General features: G+C 34.4%; 1 protein-coding gene across 12 annotated transcripts in view; it reads left to right on the top strand.

Moving 5' to 3' along the window:
* DMD (dystrophin) overlaps nucleotides 1–22,578 on the top strand; it is a 1,246,037-nt gene that overhangs the window by 537,397 nt on the left and 686,062 nt on the right. For all 12 annotated transcript variants that reach the window (XM_084515490.1, XM_084515483.1, XM_084515486.1 and 9 more), the window contains 4 exons: nucleotides 5,258–5,419; nucleotides 11,780–11,890; nucleotides 17,323–17,496; nucleotides 21,013–21,168. In XM_084515490.1, coding sequence (XP_084371616.1) covers nucleotides 5,258–5,419; nucleotides 11,780–11,890; nucleotides 17,323–17,496; nucleotides 21,013–21,168 — 603 coding nt within the window. The remainder of the gene's footprint in view (nucleotides 1–5,257; nucleotides 5,420–11,779; nucleotides 11,891–17,322; nucleotides 17,497–21,012; nucleotides 21,169–22,578) is intronic.

Here is a 22,578-nt window from a genome sequence, read left to right as displayed (position 1 = left end):
AGGAAGATTTTGTGGTTATGAAAAGAAATATGAAGAAGTCATCTCAGTAGATGGTAAAAATGACAAAGAAATTATTAGGGAAAGAACTAGGAAAGAAATCAGAGACCCTCATTATGACTGGAATTAGAACGCATTAAAAAATGAGCTACAAAGGCAACCAAAAGTAACTTGGGTTCAATGGCATGTGATGTATATGGAAAAAAATTGGAAAATTTGTGAGCAAATGATAATTATTCCTACAACAAGGATAACTTTTTTTTTTTCTAAGTATTAAGGAACGGGCCTCAGCTGTTCTGAGCTTAAACTTGAAGGACAGGGAGAGAAAGAGCCTGGTTCCCTTTACTGCAGTCTTTCTTGTTCCATATTTTTCTGGACAGTGTCCTAAGGAAAAAAAAATAACATAATTTTCTGTATACTTTTTTTTTCTTTTTTTTTTTTTTTTTCTTTTCATTACCAAACTTCTGCTTAAATCATAGAATCACAGAATTGCTTGAGTTGGAAGGGACCTTAAAGATCATCTAAGTATCTACCATGGGGCTGATACTTACCTTCGAATTCTGCTTCTTAGTCCCTGTTTTTTTCCTGACTTGGTGGAGAAAACTGGGAATATACAGAGGATTTCTGGTGTGTGAAAACAGAACTTTCACATACTCTTGCTGAGTGATGGATGAATAGTATCCAGTCTTCACAATAATAAGCATTAAATAAAAAATCATGTTAGCTGTAGGGGTTAATTTGAAAAGTACAATATATATTGTGAATATGTACTGACCAGACTTCCAGAGACAATTTTGATGGCTATATAGACAAAATATATTAGAAATGTATTCACTGCTTTCCAGTTTGAATAAGGACAGAAAAGTGGGAGGGGGAGAAAGCCTCCTCCTTCTTGGAAGGCTAATCTGATGTTCAGCTGTCAAATACTAATGGTGAGATCTGTATATGTGTATCAGAGAGTAAAGAAACTATTTCAGTCGCAAGTGACTCAATCACACTGCTTCTTTATCATATGAATACCTCTTTTCTGCAACAAAATGTTTTATTAATTTTTGCAGTGGAGTCTTGCATGCTCTGTTTCATAGATTCCTGGCACTGAATTTTCTGTGCCATTTGTGTAGCTCTGTTGAAATCCAAGCAATATGCACTCTCCTTGCATAAGAATACATTGCAGGAATATAACAACACAATGCAGCTTGTGTTCAAGGTCGCTTCTACTTCAGACCAGCTAGTAAACTATCCTAATGTTAAATATTCTAGGTTATTTATTTTATTTAATTAATTACACAGATAATTACAAAGACAATAAGCTCATGCGCACAGAAGCTGGTAGGTGAAATTTTTATTCACTGCTAATAGAGCAACCAAACCAAACCTTTGGCAGTGAATTGTGCTGCATCACTACTGAGATACTCCTTTTTAAAGGCAAATCAAGGTTTTATGTTTGTATGCCTTATCTTCTTCTTTAGTTAACAAAGAGAGTATGTTTAGTTTACTTTTGAACACCTGGGACTGGTCAATAAGCAACATACACCCTATCTTTACTTTTCAAGGACTGATTCACTTACAAATATATATATATTGTATCTACGAAACACTATTGCCTGAAGAAATTTAAACTAATGTTGCAAGTGGCTGTAACGTTAAAAACAATTTAGATCCTGCCCAACAAACTCCAGAAATATCAGATAGGTATTCTTGAGACTATGCTTGCAAAAACCTGTAAAAAATGTTTTCTGTATGGTGTTTACACTGCATTCATTTTTTATTCTTGGGGATTGTTTCTTAAATTCTTTTAGGACTCCCTCCAAGATTACACTTACATCAAATATCACACATTCATGATTTCTTGCAATTTTCCCATTTTCTTCTTCTCTCAAGAGGAGAAAAAAAAAATCTTTGTGACCCATATCCACATGATTATTATGAAGAGGGCTTCTTCTACAAGGCACAGAGAGCACCTGGTGGTAATCTAATGAGATAAAGAAATCCTCATTGGTATAATTTGCACTTTTGGACTACGTCTAATCAAAGATGAAAATCATTTTGGTGTTGAAGTGTCAAATATTTATAGTGAGTTATTTTAAAAACACACTGTGAAATATTCCTAGAATTTGCAGAGAGTTTTTTTTCTAGCTTGAATGGTATAAAAAAAAAATTCCTGTGCCCAAAATGAATAGCTAGATTTTTTATGTTCTAATATGTTTTTTTGTGTGTGTGTTCTAATATATTTAGCCACTAATCCACTCTGATTCTAAACTAAAAGTGGAGATTAATGTATTAACAATTTCATGAAAAAAATACAGAGATGTTGTAATGTATCTCAATCACAAAAATCCATAAGAAACTGTAGAGCCTTTGGTTAAAAAAAAAAAAAAAAAAAAAAAAAAGTCTCTGAATACTTTAATACTTTTTCTCTTTTCCTTCCTAACAGAAGGTTTTTTGTTTTGTGGGTTTTTTTTGTTTGTTTGTTTGTTTGTTTGTTTGTTTTTTAATTTGTTTTTATTTTCCTTGACAGCTGTCAACATTTCACTGGCTCAGAAATAAGTAAACAGTTGGTTATTTTCCTGAGATTTCCCATTTAGCAATTAACTGTCACACACTTGCCCTTAGAGACTAAGCCTCCAGCTTTATTGACTATGATCTGATAGCAGAACTAGAACTTCCTGTTATGTCTTCAGACCCATTTATAAAGCGTGGTGTTAAACTGTCTTATTTCCTCTTCAGACTAAAAGAAAGCCAATGTTCTTTCACTGAAATAAAAAATAATAGCTAATCATAATAATTTTAAAATTTTAACTGTGTATATATAAACAGTTTCAAATTTCATATAGCTTTTTAAAAACATGCACATGCAAACACTTGAAGTTTTAACGACAAATATGAAACTCAAGTTCGTAGGTGTGTACTATGTCTGCCCCTTTTAGAAAAGTACCATTAGTATCTTTTCTACTGTCAAAGAAAGAATAAAACTTCTCCACAATGTTGCATCCTTCTTGATTGAATTGATAAGTATTCTTCAGTGCCAGTGACTTCCAGGGACCTACTCAGTGAACAGGATTAAGTTCTTGAGTCACTTGATACACACTGGAGAAATATCTTACATTGTGTCACACTTATTTGACTGTATAGTACTTTTCATAACATTGTGAAGACTCCTTGGTTTTGTTTACAGTGTAAATTAATCAGGGTCACAGCACAGGCTTGTTACTCCATACAATGTAAACATTGGTTCATTCTCAGGGAGTGTCACATGGCTCTCTGAGATGGTGAGTGAGCACAGTTTAGGTGAGGGTGCAGAACAGCTCTATTCAGTACAGTAAATGTATTGAGTGAGGACATTTAGCCATTAGGACATTTATGACATTATTAATCATGTTAATTGCCTGCAAGGCTGAAGGACAGGTCCTCAACTATTTTAGCCTCCCTGTCAGGCTGCTTATCAGTATTTTGAATAAAATCATAGAATAACAGAATATCTGAGTTAGAGAGGACCCATAAGGATCATTGAGTCCAACTCCTGGGGCCCTGAAGGACCACACCAAACATATATTTATATATCAAACTATGTGTCTGAGAGTGTTGTCCAAACACTTCTTGAAGCCTCACAGGCTCAGTGCTGTGCCCTGGGGAGTCTGTTGCAGTGCCCAGTCACTCTCAAGTAGCAAACCTGAGTACTGTACTGGGGAGTAACTCTGGTTCACTGGTTCATTTGGTGGGATAGTAACACCTTAGTGGCTCAGGTGCTTCCATTAACACTGACAGCATGTGTCCAATATGTAAAGCTGCTCAGTTCCACAGAAGGCTTCTGGATCTGGCAGTGATACAAGATTATCTGATCAGATGTTTTAAAATAGCACAAAGCAGCTTACAAACACAAATATAGTAAATACTGGTTGAATCCCTATTCTTTAACTAATGCCAACAGCTAGCAAGAATGCTCACAAGAAGTATTCTTCATTAAATATGAAGCTCTATAAGAATTGAGGCTCCATGAAGAAGGTACAGATATATCAAGAATTCTCACTGAATTACTGAGAGATATTTTTGTTCAAAGCAAGAGCTTTGTAATACCTATGAAATCAAATTGAAGAATAGCTGTCTCACCAATGAGGAAAAGTGTGATTTGACTTGAAAAATGGCCAGACACGTAGCAAATTATTTAAAGAGTACTTTCTTCCTCTCTCCTCTTTTGATTCATGTCAAAGAGAGTTAGTCACTTTTTTCCATGGTCAGCAATATGACTGTACAGAGAAAAACTGTATTAAATTTGAGATTGCTGATAGTTGTTATGTGTTTTGTATAAAGCAGAAATTCTGCTAGGTTTAAGGTAAAAAATGAGAGAGCAGGTGAATGAAATTATGGAGAAAGTGCCAGGTTGTTTATTATGAATTAATTACCACGTTATATTGTTACAAATAATAACTAAAGCTAACCAATTTATGTCAAGTGCTTAATACGGTATTTTTTATGGACAGATTAGAAAAATAATTTATTGTTCTGACTTGGTAAACCACAAAGGCAACTTCTTTAAAAGGAAAGGACCCCCCCAAAAAAATAAATAATAAATAAATAAATAAATAAATATATATATATATATATATATATAAACGGTGATGATAGGTAATCCACTGGGGTACTGATGGTGGCATAGAAGCAAGAGTCAACTTACTAGGCCGAAAAAGACTCTGGTTAGAATGATAATTGACTGGGAAAGCTCTCAGTCAAGACAAGGATCCATCTCTATTTTCAGAATAGGAATTGCCTGTGTTCCAGAAAGCTATTTATACTTCATGTATGAGATCTCCTTCTCAAGAGAGCTTTTATCTCACTGAAGTGGATTGTCTCAGATGGGATTGTACCCTATTCTCAGTAAACAAAATCTCTTGAACTATATAATAAGATTGGGAGGACTGCTATACCTCAGAATGAAAGACTGAACTATCAGGATGGTTTTATTTTGTAGCTTTGCCTACTTCCGTTTGCTATAGAAATCCTCAGTGCAGGGTCTTGCATTTTTTATAGCTTGTCTATGCAGTCTAGGATGTTTTTTGGTTGTTGTTTACTTCTTAGTAAAAAGAACTGAATGAGTGGCAAAAAGATGCGCAATTTATCATATAAAAAGGTGGACGAGCATAAGTGATGAGTACTATTTTTTATTTTTAGCCTGCATTTTGGCAGAAAAAAAAAAAAGTGGAAAAAAATGCATTATGCACATTATTATTGTTATATGTATTGATAATGTTGTCATTGTTTTTAGGCTGTAAGAAGACAAAAGAGTCTTGAACAGAGTATTCAATCTGCCCAGGAGACTGACAAAACCCTCCGCTTAATCCAAGAGTCTCTTGCTGTTATAGACAAACAGCTATCAGCCTACATTGCAGACAGAGTTGATGCAGCACAAGTGCCTCAAGAAGCACAGGTAAGTTATATACAGGTTGAGATGATGTGTTTACCAGTTTTCTCAGTCAGCCACAGAGTATTTGGTTGTCCCTCAGCCTCATGCTACTAAGGGGGATTTGCAACACGATCAGTTTGAAAGTGCAAGTAAATTTTAGGTTGGATTACTTTGATAAGGTCAACCTAATTCTCTAGTAAATTTGTATTTTCCTTCTGCTTTTTCTTGTATTCCTGTCCAGAAGATGTAAAGAACTATAAATGTTGTAGAAGACTATGCAGTAACTTTAAAAAGACAAAGACAAAAAATATGACTTTAAAATCCAGTTCCCATCCCAGAATGAAGGAGCTCATCCTCTTCAATACTCTTAGATGGCTCTTTTACAAAGTTGATTACATGGCCTTGGGATTCTCAATAAATTACTGAAGCATGGACAACATTGATAATTATTTCATAATGTGCACATAAACATATATTGTGTGCATATATTACAATTTTTACAGCACATGTAAGCTGATCAGAATCAGCTTTTCTTATTTCCTAGAAATGGTTTATTGAACCTTTGAAATAAAATTGCACATCTAATTCTCATTTTTACTTTTTAATTGTTTCCTCTAACACATCTGCCTTATAGCAGCATTAAAATGGTAAGAATGCAAGTTTAAATAAAATCAAGTATCTACAGCATAAAAAACAAAGAAACAAACAAAAAACTATCAGAGTACAACATTATATACAGCAACTTTTCTGTACTTTTCACTTCAAGTTAGGAAGACAGGTTACAAAAAAATGTACTACAACAACAACAACTACAACTACAGGAAAATTGAAAACAGATGCTTCATAATGATTTCCAGATGAGGCGTTCTTTCTAGCATGCCTGTAGAGCTTAAAATCCTTTTAAAATATGGGTGTCTTGCAAGGAGTAGCTTAGTTACATTCTTAATTCCATTGTGAGCTGAACATATGTAGCCCTGAAAATCATCTTTTATCTCTCTTAAATATAAAAGTTTGCATGTCTTTCTAATTCAAAGGTAGATAGAATTACCTTGCAAATGCTTTTCTTGTGTATGTATGTTTGTAAGCACATACGGGTATTTTTGTGTGTGTAAAGAAGTGATATTTAGGAAACAGGATTGTATTTGCACTGTTTTATTTGAAAATGGTTCTGATTTACTTGCTCCTAACTTACAGACATGTAAAAAAGTGATTAGACAACTTTCTCAGTTTGAATCCTAAGCTGTTAGTTAACAATTGAACTTCTGAAATTATTTTACTCTTTCCTTTAACTGTGAATACAGTAAATGTTTTTTACATGAAACAGGATACAAATCAGCATTCGTTAAAGATGTATTGGTTTAATTTCTCATCTTGTAATTACATAACTCTGCTACGTAAGAAAAATTTGATATGAAAATATGCTTTTCTTTTTGGTGTATTTGGACCCTATAAATGTTAACATTTTTCAGTGTTCCAAATATCCCATGGATGCATCTGGTTTATGTGCATCCTCAAATGCAAGTCTGGCAATGATCACAGACTATGTCAAAGGAAGTAATTTCAAACTTCAACAACTGAAGCAGCATAAAACTCAACCAACCTTAATTAGCACACTTTTACATGGGAGAATTTCAGTTCATTACTTTTGCAGAACTTGTTTTTATTCTTGAGATTTTGTTGTCTGATGTTGAATTCACAGGATTATATTGCATGTATAGCCACGTTGGGAAAAAAGATACCAAAAAAAAAAAAAAAGAAAAAAAAAACACCATAGAGGCTGCTGTTTTTTTCCCTTTCATGTTTTTATTTTAAGTTACAAGCAGAACGTAATGGAAAAAACGTAATTAACAAGTGAACAAATTCAGCGCAAATAATCAAGATCTTTGAAGTTCAGTTGTGAAGTTCTTTAAAATCCTTAGGGGAAAAGGGAATATACAGTCAGGTTTATGCAGGTAAACATACTGAATCATTCCATAAGTGAATGGCTGTCCTAAGCAGTGGCAGAGTAGGCACATTTACTAATTTCCTAAGCCTCTGCTGGCACAGCTCTGTTGTGGAATTGAAAACAGCACATTCATATAAGGCATCCTGCAGTACTGTTCCCCTGTTCCCTGCACAGCTGGACAGGGAGTCTTTGAGTCAGTGATGATGGTTTCTGGGCAGAGGTCAGTTTATCCGTGCTGAGAGATTTAATAAACTGTTCAGCAATATGTGTTGCATTTCTTAAAAAAAAATTAAAAAAAATCTGGAAGAATTGATGATCTGTTGAGGGCTAGGGAGCTTTGTGTGGCTCCATGTTTGCTTCAAAAATTCAAACAGTTTAGCGCTTTGATAGGAGGAATAATTTTTGGTTCAGCTAATCAGAAACAAATCTGAGAAAATGAAATTATATTTAGCTCTTTTTAATTGAAATGATCAATTTAGTTTATTCAAAAAGTTGACATAAAGAAAAAGGAGTCTTCAAAGTTAAGTATGTGCTATTCAGCATTCCATCATTTTTGGAATGTAAATTCCATGTGCTTCTTACTCCACCATGTGGCCCTGAGAACTTAATGCTATACAGGCACTGCTACCCAACAGTTTCTACTTAGTGGTTCACTCTAAGGACAACTAAAGATTCAAAGATACAGACAAGACAATTTACAAAAAAAAAAAAAAAAAAAAGGCAGATAAACCATTTCAGATTCCTCAAGGTTTAATTAATAATAATAAAATTAATAATAATAAATGCTAGAGTAAGGTGAATCCTGAAACAATATTTCAGATTTGTTTGTACGGTTGATCTCATTATCCCAAGTGAGGTCTTTTTAACTCCTTTAAAATACTAAGAAAATACAAGGAATTAAGTCATCATCACAGGAATTTTCCATTTGCTGACTTCTATTCAAGTATTCAGTAATTGACAAGAAAAAAAATAGATCTATACTGAAAATATTAAATTTATGTGAAAAAGTATTTTTGAGATATTTGTATCTTTGTTATTATTAAATAACTTCTGGTGTGGAGAGAGGATCCCCAGTTTGTACCGCTGCTTAGTCTGGAAGATACTCTTTTTCTATATTATGGGATAGAAAATACACTTCTTTCACTTCTCACCTGAATTAATAACTTGTCTGTTGTTCTCCTTGCAAACATAACTAAAATTCATTCTGGAGAGTAAAAGAAAAAGTACCATACTTTGTCTTTTCAACAAGCTCCTTGAATCCAGTTCAGTACTGATAAGCACTACACGCCTTACTATTTTCTAAGTAATGATAGTTATTAATCCATTGTTAAAATATTGTGGTATGTTCAAACCAAAGTTAATATGATGCTATAATGGCAGAGTTGCTCAGTTATGTGATGTATTACTTGACAAGAATAATGCCATGCATCATTGTCTTCAGACTAACATTTTGAGACAAAGACTACATGCTTCTCTACCTCATAAAATGTCTAATGTAAAAGGTATTTATATCTACTTTTACTGTGCTGGAAATTTTGAGAATTATTTTGTTCAGCTCTATGTAGAAGATGAGGTCAAAAAGGAGCTAGTTAATAAGCATTTTTTAGTAAGTTCTTTTGAGAACTTACTAATTTGCTGATTTTGCCAGCATAGACAATATTGACTTACAAGTCCTCCCTGCATTATGAATTTCTGGCAACTATCATGAAATATCATACAACGATGGCAGGCAATGTAAAATAAAGACATTTTGGAGCATAGCATGCAGTATAATACTTGATCCTTAATCTATTCCTGAAATAACAGAGCCAAAAGAGTCTTTCCTTTTGTAAGGAGCAGACAAAAGGTTTCCTGCAGTTCTGGGGCAGAAGGTAGTATCTGTGCCATGAGAAAGCAGTTTCCCCAATGTTTTAATGTTTTACTGAATGTCTTTCAAACTTTATTGCAACTTGGTGATACTAGATCAACTAAACTTTAAGGTGTTTTCATAGTTCAGTCTTTCCAACACTACTCATACGAAAATCTGTTTGCATATTAGACCCCACCTAATCTTTGCAGCCATTGTTCTACAACATTGATTCAAGATATACTAATACATTTTTGTATTTTTATCCTTTGATTATAAATAAATTGCTTGCTTTTTAACTAAATACCAGAGATGTGTGTATTTTGTGGTTTATGTCTTTGTTGCTGTTTTTTTGCTTGTTTGTTTGTTTGTTTTCCAGTTTACTTTCCACTGTTACAATTTTGCTGATTATTCCTGACTGACATTTCTTTGTTTTTGTATATATCATGACTGATTTTCTAATTATGGTAGCAGGTAGTGGGAAATGACATATAATCAAGCTTTCTGTTGCAAGTGTTATTACAGAGTTTGCTTTTATCCCCTACTAGCTTTTTTTTTTTTTCTAAATGCTGTTCTAGATGCATAAGATTGCACTTAGATTTGTACCGCATTCTCTCAGTTTTCAAATGAGACAAACAATTATGTTGGTTCTTTTGTCTTTCCTTTTTCTGACTGAAGATAGGAAGGGTTTTCAACTAGCTATAGTGCCAATTTCTGCTTTCTTTTTTTGTTAATATATCAATACTCTGCATTTCACTGTCCATCTTTCTAAAATTAAGACTAGTAATTCAGGGAATTAAAGTATTCCATGCCCTGGAGACTGAAATATTTTTGTTCTAAAAGTGGTCTTCATGACAATAGGCAAAATCTGTTCATTTGGTCATATATGTGTGTGTATATATATATATAAATATAATAAAATAATTATATTTACATATATATACAGACACACACATACATATATATGTTTAGTAAATTCATAAGCTGTCTGTAAAAAAATGCCAGTCAGCGATAGAAAATGAGCATCCTTAACCTGTAGGACACGATAATTTAATTACAGTGTTATTTATATATACATATACTACATTGTGTTGTGATGTTCTAAAAATGAAGGCAGTTCACATTGCAAAGATTTTAATCTTTACTAAAAGACAAAACAGACAGGAACTACCGAGGAAGGCAGAGGTGGGATTATTGAAATGAAAATAAATGTTTTCACATGGACATTTGGAAGAAATCCATGTAATAAATTCACCAGTCAAAGTGAATGAAAAAAAGTCAAAACAATCATGTTGAAATTGAATGAACAGGGGCATCATAGGTAGGTGTTATGAATTGTCTTACATTCAGGACTGATTTAATCTTTCTGCTGAGACTGTGAATAGCAGTGGCGAATACAGAAAATCGTTACATGCTATAAACCTTACTCATTTTCTTTCAAGCATTCCTGTAATGTCTTTTTCTTCCTTAATTCCATATTTTGGTGTCAGAGTAGGTTAAGCTTCATCTCTCACCTGCAGAGCAATTAAAAAAAAATATATCAATTTTCATGCAGTGTCCCATAATACCTGATTTCATAAACACTACTACTTATCTGTTCTGTGCTATTCTGACCTATTTAGATAAGAATCATTCAATTATTTGCTTCCTGGAGTCAGTGTGCGGGTGAATAAAGTAAACTGGAAAATACAACAGAAGCATTTGAAATATTGGATGTGACGTAGTGTATTTCAGTAGCATTATATACATTCCTTGTATATATAGTTCTGACTTCCAAGACATCAAGAAATGATTCAGCTTCAAGAGCTATCTCCACCAAGAGCAAGTCACCACCAAAAATGTGGTCCATTTGCTACTCAAACACATAAGATAATCTTGTTACAATTCTAATATACCTCAAGGGCAATATTTTAAACTTAGACAATGAGAACATAAATATTACAAAATAAACTATTAAATAAACATTTTTGCTATTGCATTGTCCTTTCAATTGACCTTCCATGCTTTCTCAAATCAAATATATATATATATATATATATATATATATAATTCTGTAGTTTGCTCTATATATTACTGTCCATTCAGTAAATCACCATGAGAAGTAGAAATGAAAATACTTGCTATGTACATACAGGATACTTTGATCAGATTTCGCTCAACTCACCTGCTGATGTCATGAAAATTATAAACAAAATACAAAAATAGTGAAGCAAATCACTTTTCTATTTGTGTTTTTCTTTTCTATGATTAATTCTTGCTTCCCAATGAAAATAGTTGTTTTCCTTCAGAAGAAAGAAATCTTTATTTTTTGCATGCAGTATAATCACAATTCTCTTAGCAATATTATATAATTATTGTCATGTCAGAGAGGTATATGCTTGGGAAGGAGAAGAAGGTTTCATTATAATCAGAAGAAACTAGACTGAATAATTTACGGGGCAGTGAATAAGTAATTCTTTGAATAATTTCCTCTAGTAATCCAGTATACATCATACTACTTATAATAAGCTTCAAAGTCAACTATTCCAAATAATATTAACAAGATTAACATTTTATTGAAACACTTCTGATTATAGTCTTTGTTCTTCAATAGAAAATACAATCTGAATTAACAAGCCATGAGATTAGCTTGGAAGAAATGAAGAAACGAAACCAGGGCAAAGATGCTGCCAAAAGAGTTTTGTCTCAAATCGATGTGGCACAGGTATGCAAATTTTATTTCCTCCATTTTTACTTCAGTCATGCAAACAAACAGCCTTAGTTACTACTACTGTTACTATAGTGTGAAATATTCTTAAGGTATATCTTAGTTTTAGCTGTTCCTTTCTAATCAGGAAATTAGAAAGCATAATGTATACAATTCTGCCCATCTTTCTATTACAACCTGACTAACTAGTTGGCAGTGGTTTTAGAATAGACATAGCCAGCTAACTGCATAACCAACTTGGACGGATGCTGATTGAAGGTTGTTTTGAATGTGCTGCAGTTCCTGCAGGGGCTTTTTGATATGCCCTTTGAGGTACATGAAAATATTTAAAGATACTGGTTTTGAAAGCTTGGCAGAACTGCATTTAAATTGTCATGAACCAAATCTTAAATATGTCTTTGTCCTGTCTTTCATACATCTTCATTTATAGTTCACAGTGTAAAATGAGTGGTGGGAGAAGAATAATAAAGTCTATTATTCTGAGCGGTGCATTGCAGTCATAGATTTAAAGTGTTAACTAATGCATTATTTCATCTAGCTTAATAGATGTAGAGAGCTATGTTTAATTAAGGAGACTTAATTAACATTTAAGAACAATACACGTTTTTACTGATTAATCTGTGTTGGGTTCTTAACTGTTTTGTTTCTGGCCAAAGTTCTCCAGACTGCAAAACAAACTGTTGTTACCATTGTTATTAGCAAACTGTTGTTACCATTGTTATTAGCATTCATTGGGAAAGATGAAGCATTTGGTTATGACATTCATTGTAAACAAGACCATATTTTTCTTCATCTCTGTCAAATGTTTCTAGGTATCTTAGCTTCAGTTTTATATTTTATTATGAATAAAATGAATGCCCTTTTAAAACTTATTTAATTCAAAATGAAAAAGTTACTTGCAATGTTTCATCTACAGGACTAGCTTGTCTGTTGAGAATACTTGTGTTTCCTTATGTTCCCGTCTTCCTTCATACAAACTCACCTCCTGATGGTCCCCATGTCAACCATGTTGCCAGTATTTCAAGTGAAGTGTAGGCATCAGATGACTTTGTATCTAAAAGTTTTTAAATTCAACAGTATGCAAAGGAGCACTACCATTTTTGCATGTATTTTGTTTTTCTTAATCTATCTTTGTGCAGATATATTTTTTCCCCTCTAAAGGCTTCTTTAGATGACCAGATATATCAGTTCGAGTTTTGACAAATTGGTTTTGAAAACCTGTTTCACTTACACTAGCTAATACATGTATATGAACAAAAACTAGGAAATTTACATGGATGTTGATCACATTTAGTGTATGCATAATATAAGTATGCCCCAAGAGCCTGAATGCTAGAATCTCAGTTCCAAATATGTATATTTGATTTTAGGCCAGTGAGCTCCCTTGAATTCTTTCCCAAATTTCATAAATCTATATTTACTTACTTTTTTACTGAAGAGCATACTCACTTTTAAATAAATAACAAAAGCATTTGTCTTTTTTGCTAAGCAATGCTTATCTGTCTTACATATTCATTATAATATTAGTTCAACCGTCTAGGCAGAAAATAAACAATTAGGAAAAGAAGTAGCTGCAGTGAAATTCTGAAACTGCAGTTAAACTCTGAAACAGATGTTCAGTGACCAAATTTATCCTGACTTTTGGATTATCGTAGGTTGAGAATTCTTATTTTCAAAGTTAAGTGGAAAAGGTAGAATTAGCAAAATAATAATTTATTTCTGCCATGGTGATTTAATACAAATCTTGTGCTTCTGTGGTGGTTTTACCATGCTGGGCAGCTAAACACAACAACCATTCTCTCACTCCCCCTCTTTAGATGAGGAGGGGGAGAAGTAAAGAACAACTAACGGGTTGAGATAAGGATAATTTAATTAAAGGGAAATAATAATAATAATTAAAGAAAGTTTATTATGAACTAGAAAATTTAACTAAAGGGAAATAAAAAAGGAAAGGGGAAAAGGGAGGGGGAAAGGGAAAATAAAAAAAAAAAAAAAGGGAGGAAAACAAACAAATAAAACAAATGAAGACTATGTGGAAGTGCAGAGGAAATAAATTACTCTTATCTTCCCACAAAATGAGCGATGATTGACCATGTCCTTGAAGCAGGGCCTCAATGCATGTAGCCGGTGTTCGGGAGGAGGACCGACAACAAGAGCCCACCCCTCCCCTCTTCTTCCTGTTTACACGTTTTATTGCTGAGTGTGACATCACATGGTATGGAATATCCCTGTGGTAGGTTTAGGTCAGCTGCCCTGGTGATGTTTCTCTTCTCACTTTTTGCCCACCCCCTAGGAGGGTTAGAGAGAGGCCCGATGCTGTGCCAGCGCTGCTCAGCAGTAGACACAACACTGGTGTGATAATACTGCTGTTCCAACTACAAGTGCAGAGTACAGCACTGTTGTACTGCAGGGCTGCTGCAGGGAAAGTTAACATTCCAGCCAGACCCAGTACAGCTTCTAGCTAAGTTATTTTTCTCAAAAGAAACAATGAATGATACTGGGTTGTGGTCTTTCCTCTTCTCCCCTCAGTTGTTTCTGTGCTCTTCCTTTATCCAGGCCTGCCAAGTTTACCTGACCCTAAAGTTTGAGCACTGCCATCAGTTCAACTGTTGGTATGAAGAACACTTGGCTAACTACATTTTATACACATTTAAAGAATTCTCATGTTACTTCTGACCAAAGATCTGTTTAGTACAATACCATGTCATCAGCAGTAGCCAGAAGTCAGTGATAAGTAACGTGAACATTTAGTGATGCTTCCTCAGTGATTTGCAGCTGACAATCTTCTGGGTCAGAGGTATTTAAAAACACATATCTAATGGCTTTATGAATTCTTGTAAACTGCTAGAATCTACAAGTTCATTGAACACAATTTAACTGAATGGTACACATTGAACAAAAGTCTTCCTTTTGTTCATCTTGTATTTCCTGTACAGAAGTTTAATTTGGTGTCACCTTCTCCACGGATTTTGAGAAACAGATGTCATTTGCTATTCAACTTTTTGCATGCTGCTAATTTTACTCACCCTTGGTTGTCTCTTTTCCAGACTGACTAGTATGTTTAGGTAATACCAAGACCTTGAAATATATAGCTTTGATTGCCCTGTCATTCTTCTTTACACATTTTCTATTTTTACAGTTTGTTTTTGAGATGAGGAGATAAAAACTGCACAGTGTTTGAGCACAGTGTGGCTTTATACAGTGACTCATATACAGTGAGATGTATTTTCTCTTTTGTTTCTTATGTTTCAAATAACCAATTTGTTTTCTTTGGCTGCTTTTAAGTGTTGGCCTGGTATTTTCTTAATTGTGAGAGATATGTAAGTATATAATGTAACTATTATACTTCTCTCTTATAACTCCAGTGAGAGTTCTGTTAGATAATTTAGATCCCACTTGTATATAAAGCGTAGTTTGTTGGTGTTTTATTTATTTATTATTTTTTATGATGTTCATTACTTAATTTTGGCAGGATTAAACACTGTTTCCCTGTTTTTCTACTGTAGACCTGCAGTACTCTGCAATCTTTCAGTGACTCCTCACAGACGACTTTCATTTTCTCTACCACTAGTATCATCATTCTCTCTCTTTTCTATGTCATTTTTAATGTATTGACCAACACAAATTTTAACAGATAATGATGGGGCATTGCAAGTTTCCCCCATGACTTGATCATCAAGTTGAAGTATCACAAGAAGAAGAAAAACTAATTATGAATTTAGTGTAGGCAAACACACTGAAGAAAAAAGTGAGACCATTTATTCAAATTCTGTCTCTTATTCCTATGCATTTGTTTACTTATTTATCCATGGAACTACTTCCTTCCTTACCCCATTGGATCTCAACTTCATTAAGAGACTTTGATAAGGAATGTTGTCAGAAAGAAATGTTAGAAATCTAAGTCCTTCCAGTACCTAAAAGGGGGCCTGTAAGAAAGCTGGAGAGGGGCTTTTTGTCAGGCAGTGTAGTGATAGGACAAGGGTAACAGTTTTAAGCTAAAAGAGTGTACATTTAGATTAGATATTTGGAAGGCATTATTTACTGAGAGAGTGCTGAGGCACTGGAACAGGTTGCTCAGAGAAGTTATGGATGCCCCATCCCTTGGCAGGTTGAATGGGGCTTTGGGCAACCTGTTTTGGTGGAATGTGTCCCTGCCCATTGCAGTAGGGTTGGAACTAGGTAATTGTTAAGGTCCCTTTCAACTGAAACCATTCTGTGATTCTATGATTAAGGTTTCTGTGATACCTAGCATTGTCTTCATATATTCATATTAGAATATGATTCCTGGCTTTTTCATAGAATTCTAATAAGCATGGTAAGCATGGTTTCTCTTTTCCAAAAAAAAAATAAAAATAATAACAATAATAAATAATGCCAAATGTTTTTACTTATAGTCTGTTTTTGTTTTTATGGTCTGTTTTTAATGCCATATGTTTTTATGTATATTTCTGTTCCTTATTATAGTTCTTCTAAAGTTTGTATAGTACAGAAAACAGTGTATTGTTATAAAGTGTCCAAGATTTGAAGACAAAATAGCAAAACTGTGTTTGCAAATGCTGAGCTCCTATTTAATTAATTATCCATTTCTTAGTAATGTTCTATTTTTCAAACAGTAGGAAAACTTACCTTACTAGTAGTTTGCTCTATACTTCTAAAGAGAAATGAGTTCTTAATCCTGTAGATAATTAAAATGCCCTTTCTTTGCTTTATTTCTAATTACTTTCCCTCCCCCCATGGTAGGGATCACGTGAATAAGCAAATTACATGTAATTAATTGACAAAGATAACAAATTGTGAAAATTGTGAAATTAGGAGCCATGCTTGTCATAGTTTTTTTTTTTGCCTTCAGATAAGTTTCTTCTTCCTCTAGGTTATGGGTGTTGTTTTTTTTTTTTTTTTTTTTTTTTTTCTTTCTTATTGCTTTTATTTAAATTGAAATATAAATCAGTTTTATAGTTTAAATTTTTGCATTAGATCTACTTACGGCCCAGCAATTGCAATTTTATTTGAGTTTGTTTAAAGGACTAAAAAATTCACTCTTAATACCAAGAAGCACTAACATGGTAGAGAGCTGATGAGCATGCACTGCAGAACTCTTTGTATTATGTTCAAATCTCTAAACCTCCATTTTCTTCCCATCCCCAACATTATACCTACTGGATAATATGAAAACTTTCCCTTTCTTCAGTCCATTATACAGGCTCTTTTGTCCCTGTCTCTACTGCATCCAGTGCCCTGGATTTCCTTTTTCTTCTCATACAGACCAAGATTCTCTGCTGCTGGTATTTTCCCCAAAAAAGATTTCAAATGTTTAAATGAGAAACTGTGCTGATTGAGAATGCTTTCTAAGCATGCTGAAATGAATCTAAGGCTTGTCTTCAATGTTGATTTCATTTGACATTTAATATTCATCCCTGTTTACTTTTCAGAAAAAGCTGCAGGATGTCTCCATAAAGTTTCGCTTGTTTCAAAAGCCAGCCAATTTTGAACAACGTCTACAAGAATGTAAAAGAATTTTAGATGAAGTGAAACTGCAGGTGCCCAAGTTGGAGTTGAACAGTGTTGAGCAGGAAGTAGTACAATCACAGTTGGATCATTGCATGGTGAATAGATAAAAATACTGTCTTTCCTGTCTGTTCAGTCCTTTGAATGTATAGTATTTTCAGCTATGATTTCAGTATACCTGTGAGAGGAATTAGGAAATCTGAGAAAGATTTAAGAGGAAAGTTATGCAATGCAAGTATTAGGAACTCTTTATTTAACACTTGATTGGGGGGGAGGGGGTGTTGTTAGGAGGTGGAGAAGACAGAGAGAAGGGATTTATCCTCCTTGTCCAATTTCCCTTGTTTGCAAATGAGGTTAGAAGAACATTTATATGTTTAAAACTGTGTTCAATTTCATAGCTTGCCAAGCTATATTGGTAATATAGCTTGGTAATATTGGTAATATTTCTCTAGCAGTCCTAAAGTAAACTTTTCCTTTTTATATGGTGTTGTCTTCTTCCATCATGACAAAGAAACATAGGATACTTAATATTCTGTGATTCTGTGAATTCCACTATATGAGAATATAAATCAGGAATTCTTTTTAATCCTCCCTTCCCATCTTGCATATGAGTTTATTTTCATGGATGTGACCTATTTTCCACCGTGTCCTAATGGCATGGAACTCCATAATATATGGGGTTGCAATGCATGCAATGCCTGGTTTTCTAGCCAGGAAACTCAAAACATAAAGCAAAACAGCTTTCATGAGATGTCATGCAGTGACTTTTTTATGGTACAAGAGCAAAAGATACCCGAATATGTCCTAAAGAATACGAGGAAAAATCTGTATGCATCACTTTAATACCTTTGTAATCCTGTATCCCCTTACTGTTAACAAGAAGTAGAGATAAAGATGAACACAGTTTTGATAACAGTAAAATGGAGATTTGAACAGCAAATATCAGGGCAATCAGATCCTTGTCTCCAGCTGTTTTTGTTTTGTTTTGTTTTTGTTTTGTTTGTTTTCTGGCATGCCTGAAGACAGTTGTTTTTTTTTTTTTTATTTCCCCTTAACTTCTTTCAGACCTAAATGTAAGAATTAAAAAATAAGTGTGGAACAAGTTGATTCTATTTCTTTACATATTGTGCATTTTAAAAATGCAGTTACGCTTAAATTTATATTTTTATCAGAATTACATGGTAATTAGAAGTCTTGTGCTTAGTTTCACTCAGTAGCTACCTTTTGTAGCCCCATAGCTATCATGTTGTAGGAATATGTTTTTAGATCATTATTCTCTACAAAGAATCTCATGATATTTGTTTTAAAAATCTATTAATATTATCCCATCAGATGTGACCAGTGTCTATCAAGCAACAGCTTCCTAATTTGTTGGCATGTTTTCAGTGTTGAAGAGAGTATCTTTTATAAAGGGCACCTAGAGAGTAGTTGGTTTATATACAAACTGCCTTTAAGTAAATGAAATAATAATCATGTTGAGAGTCATCTTGGTAATTCAGATTATGGAGAAAATGTGCTTGGAGAAAATGTGCTTGGAAAAAATGTCTTGTCTGTACTGTCCAGGTATACTAGACACATATTTTACATTGTGAGAGATACCACTGATAAAAGAGAAGCTCAAAAAATTACAGCTGAAAAAGTATAGTGTAATTTATTCTGCAGTTCTGTCAAAGTGTACAGGACAGTGTATTTATTTTCCAACACATGATAGCAAAATGCCAGAACACAAAATTAAGCTAGGCATCTGTGGTGGTATCACATGGATGGGCATCCGAGCTCCACCACAACCGTTCTCTCACTCTCCCTCCTCAAAGGAAGAGAGTGAGAAAATATGATGAAAAACGGCTCAAGGGTTGAGATAAGGACAGGGAGATCACTCAATAGTTACTGTCACAGCTAAAATAGATTCAGCATAGGGAGATTAATAAAATGCCCAAATAAATAAATAAATTAATAATTAATAAATAAAAAAACTATTACCAGCAAGGTAGAGTAGTGAGAAACTAAAAGCAAACTAAAAACACCTTCTCCCCATCCACCTCCTCCCCTCGAGCAGCACAGGGGAATGGGGAATGGTGGCTGGGGTCAGTCCCTGATGCTTCGTCTCAGCCGCTCCCTCACGGTCACTCTGCCCCTGCTCCCCATGGGGTCCCTCCCATGGGATGCCATCCTTCCACAACTGAGCCTGCGGGGGCTGCCCACAGGCAGCAGCTCTTCAAGCACTGCTCCCACACAGCTCCGTCCCACGGGGTCCATCCATCCCCCAGGAGCAAACTGCTCCAGCACGGGTCCCCCACGGGTGGGTGGCAGCTCCCCCCAGACCCCCTGTTCCTGTGGGGGCTCTCCATGGGCCGCAGCCTCCTCCAGGCCACATCTACCTGCTCCCACTGGCTCCTCCACAGACTGAAGCGTGGAGATCTGCTCCATGTGCATGAGCTGCAGGGGCACAGATGGTTCCACCAGGGGCCTCTCCACAGGCCACAGGGGAACTGCTGCTGACTGCCAGGAGCACCTCCTGCCCTCCTGCTGCACTCACCCTGGGGGACTGCAGGGCTGGTTCTCACTCAGCTCTGGCCACCAGCGGGTCATTTTTAGAGCTGACTGGAGCTGTCTCTTATCTAACATGGGACAGCTTTTGGGTTCTGCTCACAGAAGTCGCCCTTGAAGCCCCCCCTTCTACCTAGGCTTTGCCATGTAAACGGAACATCTCAAAAATAGTTTCCTAGAAGGTTTGTTTCCCATTCTTTATATTCTCTGTGATAATATATATTCTGCATTTCTGTGGAGTCTCTTCCCACTTCTAAATTGAGTGGAATTTCTTTTTTAGAGCAAAATCTAATCTTAGATTAAATAGAATAATAAATTCAACACCTGTTCTATTTACATGAATGTTAATTTGGGCATTTATGTGGCTGGTAAATTGCTTGAGATACCAAGTCTTGTTTAGCTGATGATACTTTCTTCCTGTAGATTTTTTAATTATTTGTTAGCAGAATTACACTTGATAAATGTAGGGAAAAACCTTTACCCTAGCAATCTCTTGATTTAGTAATACGAAAAAGTGTTAGATTTTTAAACGACTTCACTTGCTATTTATATAATTTAAATACATTCAATGAGCTGTACAAGTTGACAGAAAATGTTTGTTGTTGTTTTAAATACTGCATTATCTAAATCAGTTTGAAAATTACCTTTGTCATATAGCAATGACAAAGTGTGTATTTTCTATAGCATTTCTACTCTTACATTTGCTGACATGTCTGAAAATAATATTGGTAATGATAGGCCGTTCTATTAATTTGATTTCTGATTTAAAAAGTGTTTTTTGTTTTTTTTTTTTTTTTCTCAAAAACTTTTAATTACAGTTTATTGGTACATACACACTCAGGGTGAGTTTTTCTCCTGGTATCTGATGAGCACTCTCAACTCCCCAGTTTTCAAAGGGGAGTGGGAGGTGCTCAGAGTCATGCATGATGGTGTTCTTAGGCAGCAAACGATGCAGAGAATTCTAATGCATCTTTCTAATAGCCTTATCTTTTCTGTGTTTCTTCTTTTAATGGGGGTGTTTCTCCTTTTAATGGGGGTGTTTCTCTTTCATATTTCTATTTGATTAGAAATTATATAAAAGCCTGAGTGAGGTGAAGTCTGAAGTAGAAACAGTGATAAAAACTGGGAGGCAGATTGTTCAAAAGCAGCAAACAGAGAACCCAAAAGAACTGGATGAAAGGCTTACAGCTTTGAAGTTGCAATATAACGAATTGGGTGCAAAGGTAAGCTGTGTATTTCGTAATACAAAATTACACTCTCTTTTTAACTGGCAAACTGAAGAATAATCTTGGTGTGGTAAGTTAATGAGGCAAAGGCAGTCATCAGAATGGCTATTCAGTTCTGCTGAGAAAAAAAAAATAGAAAAAAAATATAAAATTGCTTTATTAAAGTTTGAAATTTTACTTTCTAAGTATTTACTTTTTTTTTTTAATTTATATTAGTTTGTTGGTTTGGGTGGAGGGGACAGAGGTAGGTGTTGTTTCCTCTTAATGCCTCAGTCACTAGTTTCAAAACACTTAATGTCAGAAAAATACTTTTTGTGAATTGATAACTTTTTTTTTTTTTTTCCTAATGAGGTACTTGATAAAAGAGAATTCTAGTTTTCATTTTCTTCTGCCTCTGGTTGTACAGATCTTTAAGTATTTTGCTTCTATTTGTTGTTTTCCAGAAATTGACCATGAGTTCTTGCTATTGCAACTTTCCTGAGGAGGCATTTGTGTACCACTATATGTACTTAATATAATTACTTCCAAAAATAATTATTTCAGCTTCACCCACAGAAAAATAAAATAAAGAAAAAAAAAAAAAAGAAAAACAACAACAACTAGTTCTCAAAATGTGGCAGTTTTTTTAATTTATGACGACAATGATAAGTTAGTTTTATGTAAATAACCTCATAGAAACAATCTCAATTTATTTCCCAAGCATTGTCTTTCATTGTGTAAAATTTTTATTTCTACATCATCTATTTCTGTATCAACTCACATATAGTAAGATGCTGCTATGCTTCCTAACAAGACAATGTTTTTTGTTCACTCAAATTTTCCCTGAAGGTCAACTAAACAGATGATAGGAAAGTCAGCCTACAACCAGTATCAACAAGACTATGACCAAAAATTATAAAAATTGCATCATTTCTTGAATGCTTTTTATTCTGGGTCTGCGTTATCTGTGGAATGTGTTGTCTGCTACTGAAGTGCAATCCCCTACAAAGGTTGTTGAGCTCTGAAGAGGAGCTGTGGCATTGTCCTAAAGAAAACTTAATGCAAATAATTTAATTAACAGCTGTCCTTAATCTATTTTCTTCCTCCTGCCCTCATTAGAACTATCCACAGAACTTCTAAAAACTGTAAGATTAGAGTAAATTTGGTGCAGTAAGTGGCTGTGTGAAGACTGTGAAAGCCAGATATGTTTGTCTGTTTATTGTTAAAATTTATACACCTCTAATGAAAAGAATATATATATATATATATATATATATATGAATTCTGGGAAACTATAAATGAATAATCAGTCAGTATGTGATTTTAGCACATAATGATTTTTGAGCCCCACTGACTGCAACATCATAAGACAAGTTTTTTTGTTGTTGTTGTTGTTTTATGTGTTATCTATATGTAATTAAGAAAATA

This window comes from Aythya ferina (genome assembly GCF_964211825.1).
Source record: "Aythya ferina genome assembly, chromosome: 1".
Lineage (NCBI taxonomy): Eukaryota > Metazoa > Chordata > Aves > Anseriformes > Anatidae > Aythya > Aythya ferina.
Note: the sequence above shows the minus strand (reverse complement) of the source record. Positions and strands in the feature narration are given on the sequence as shown.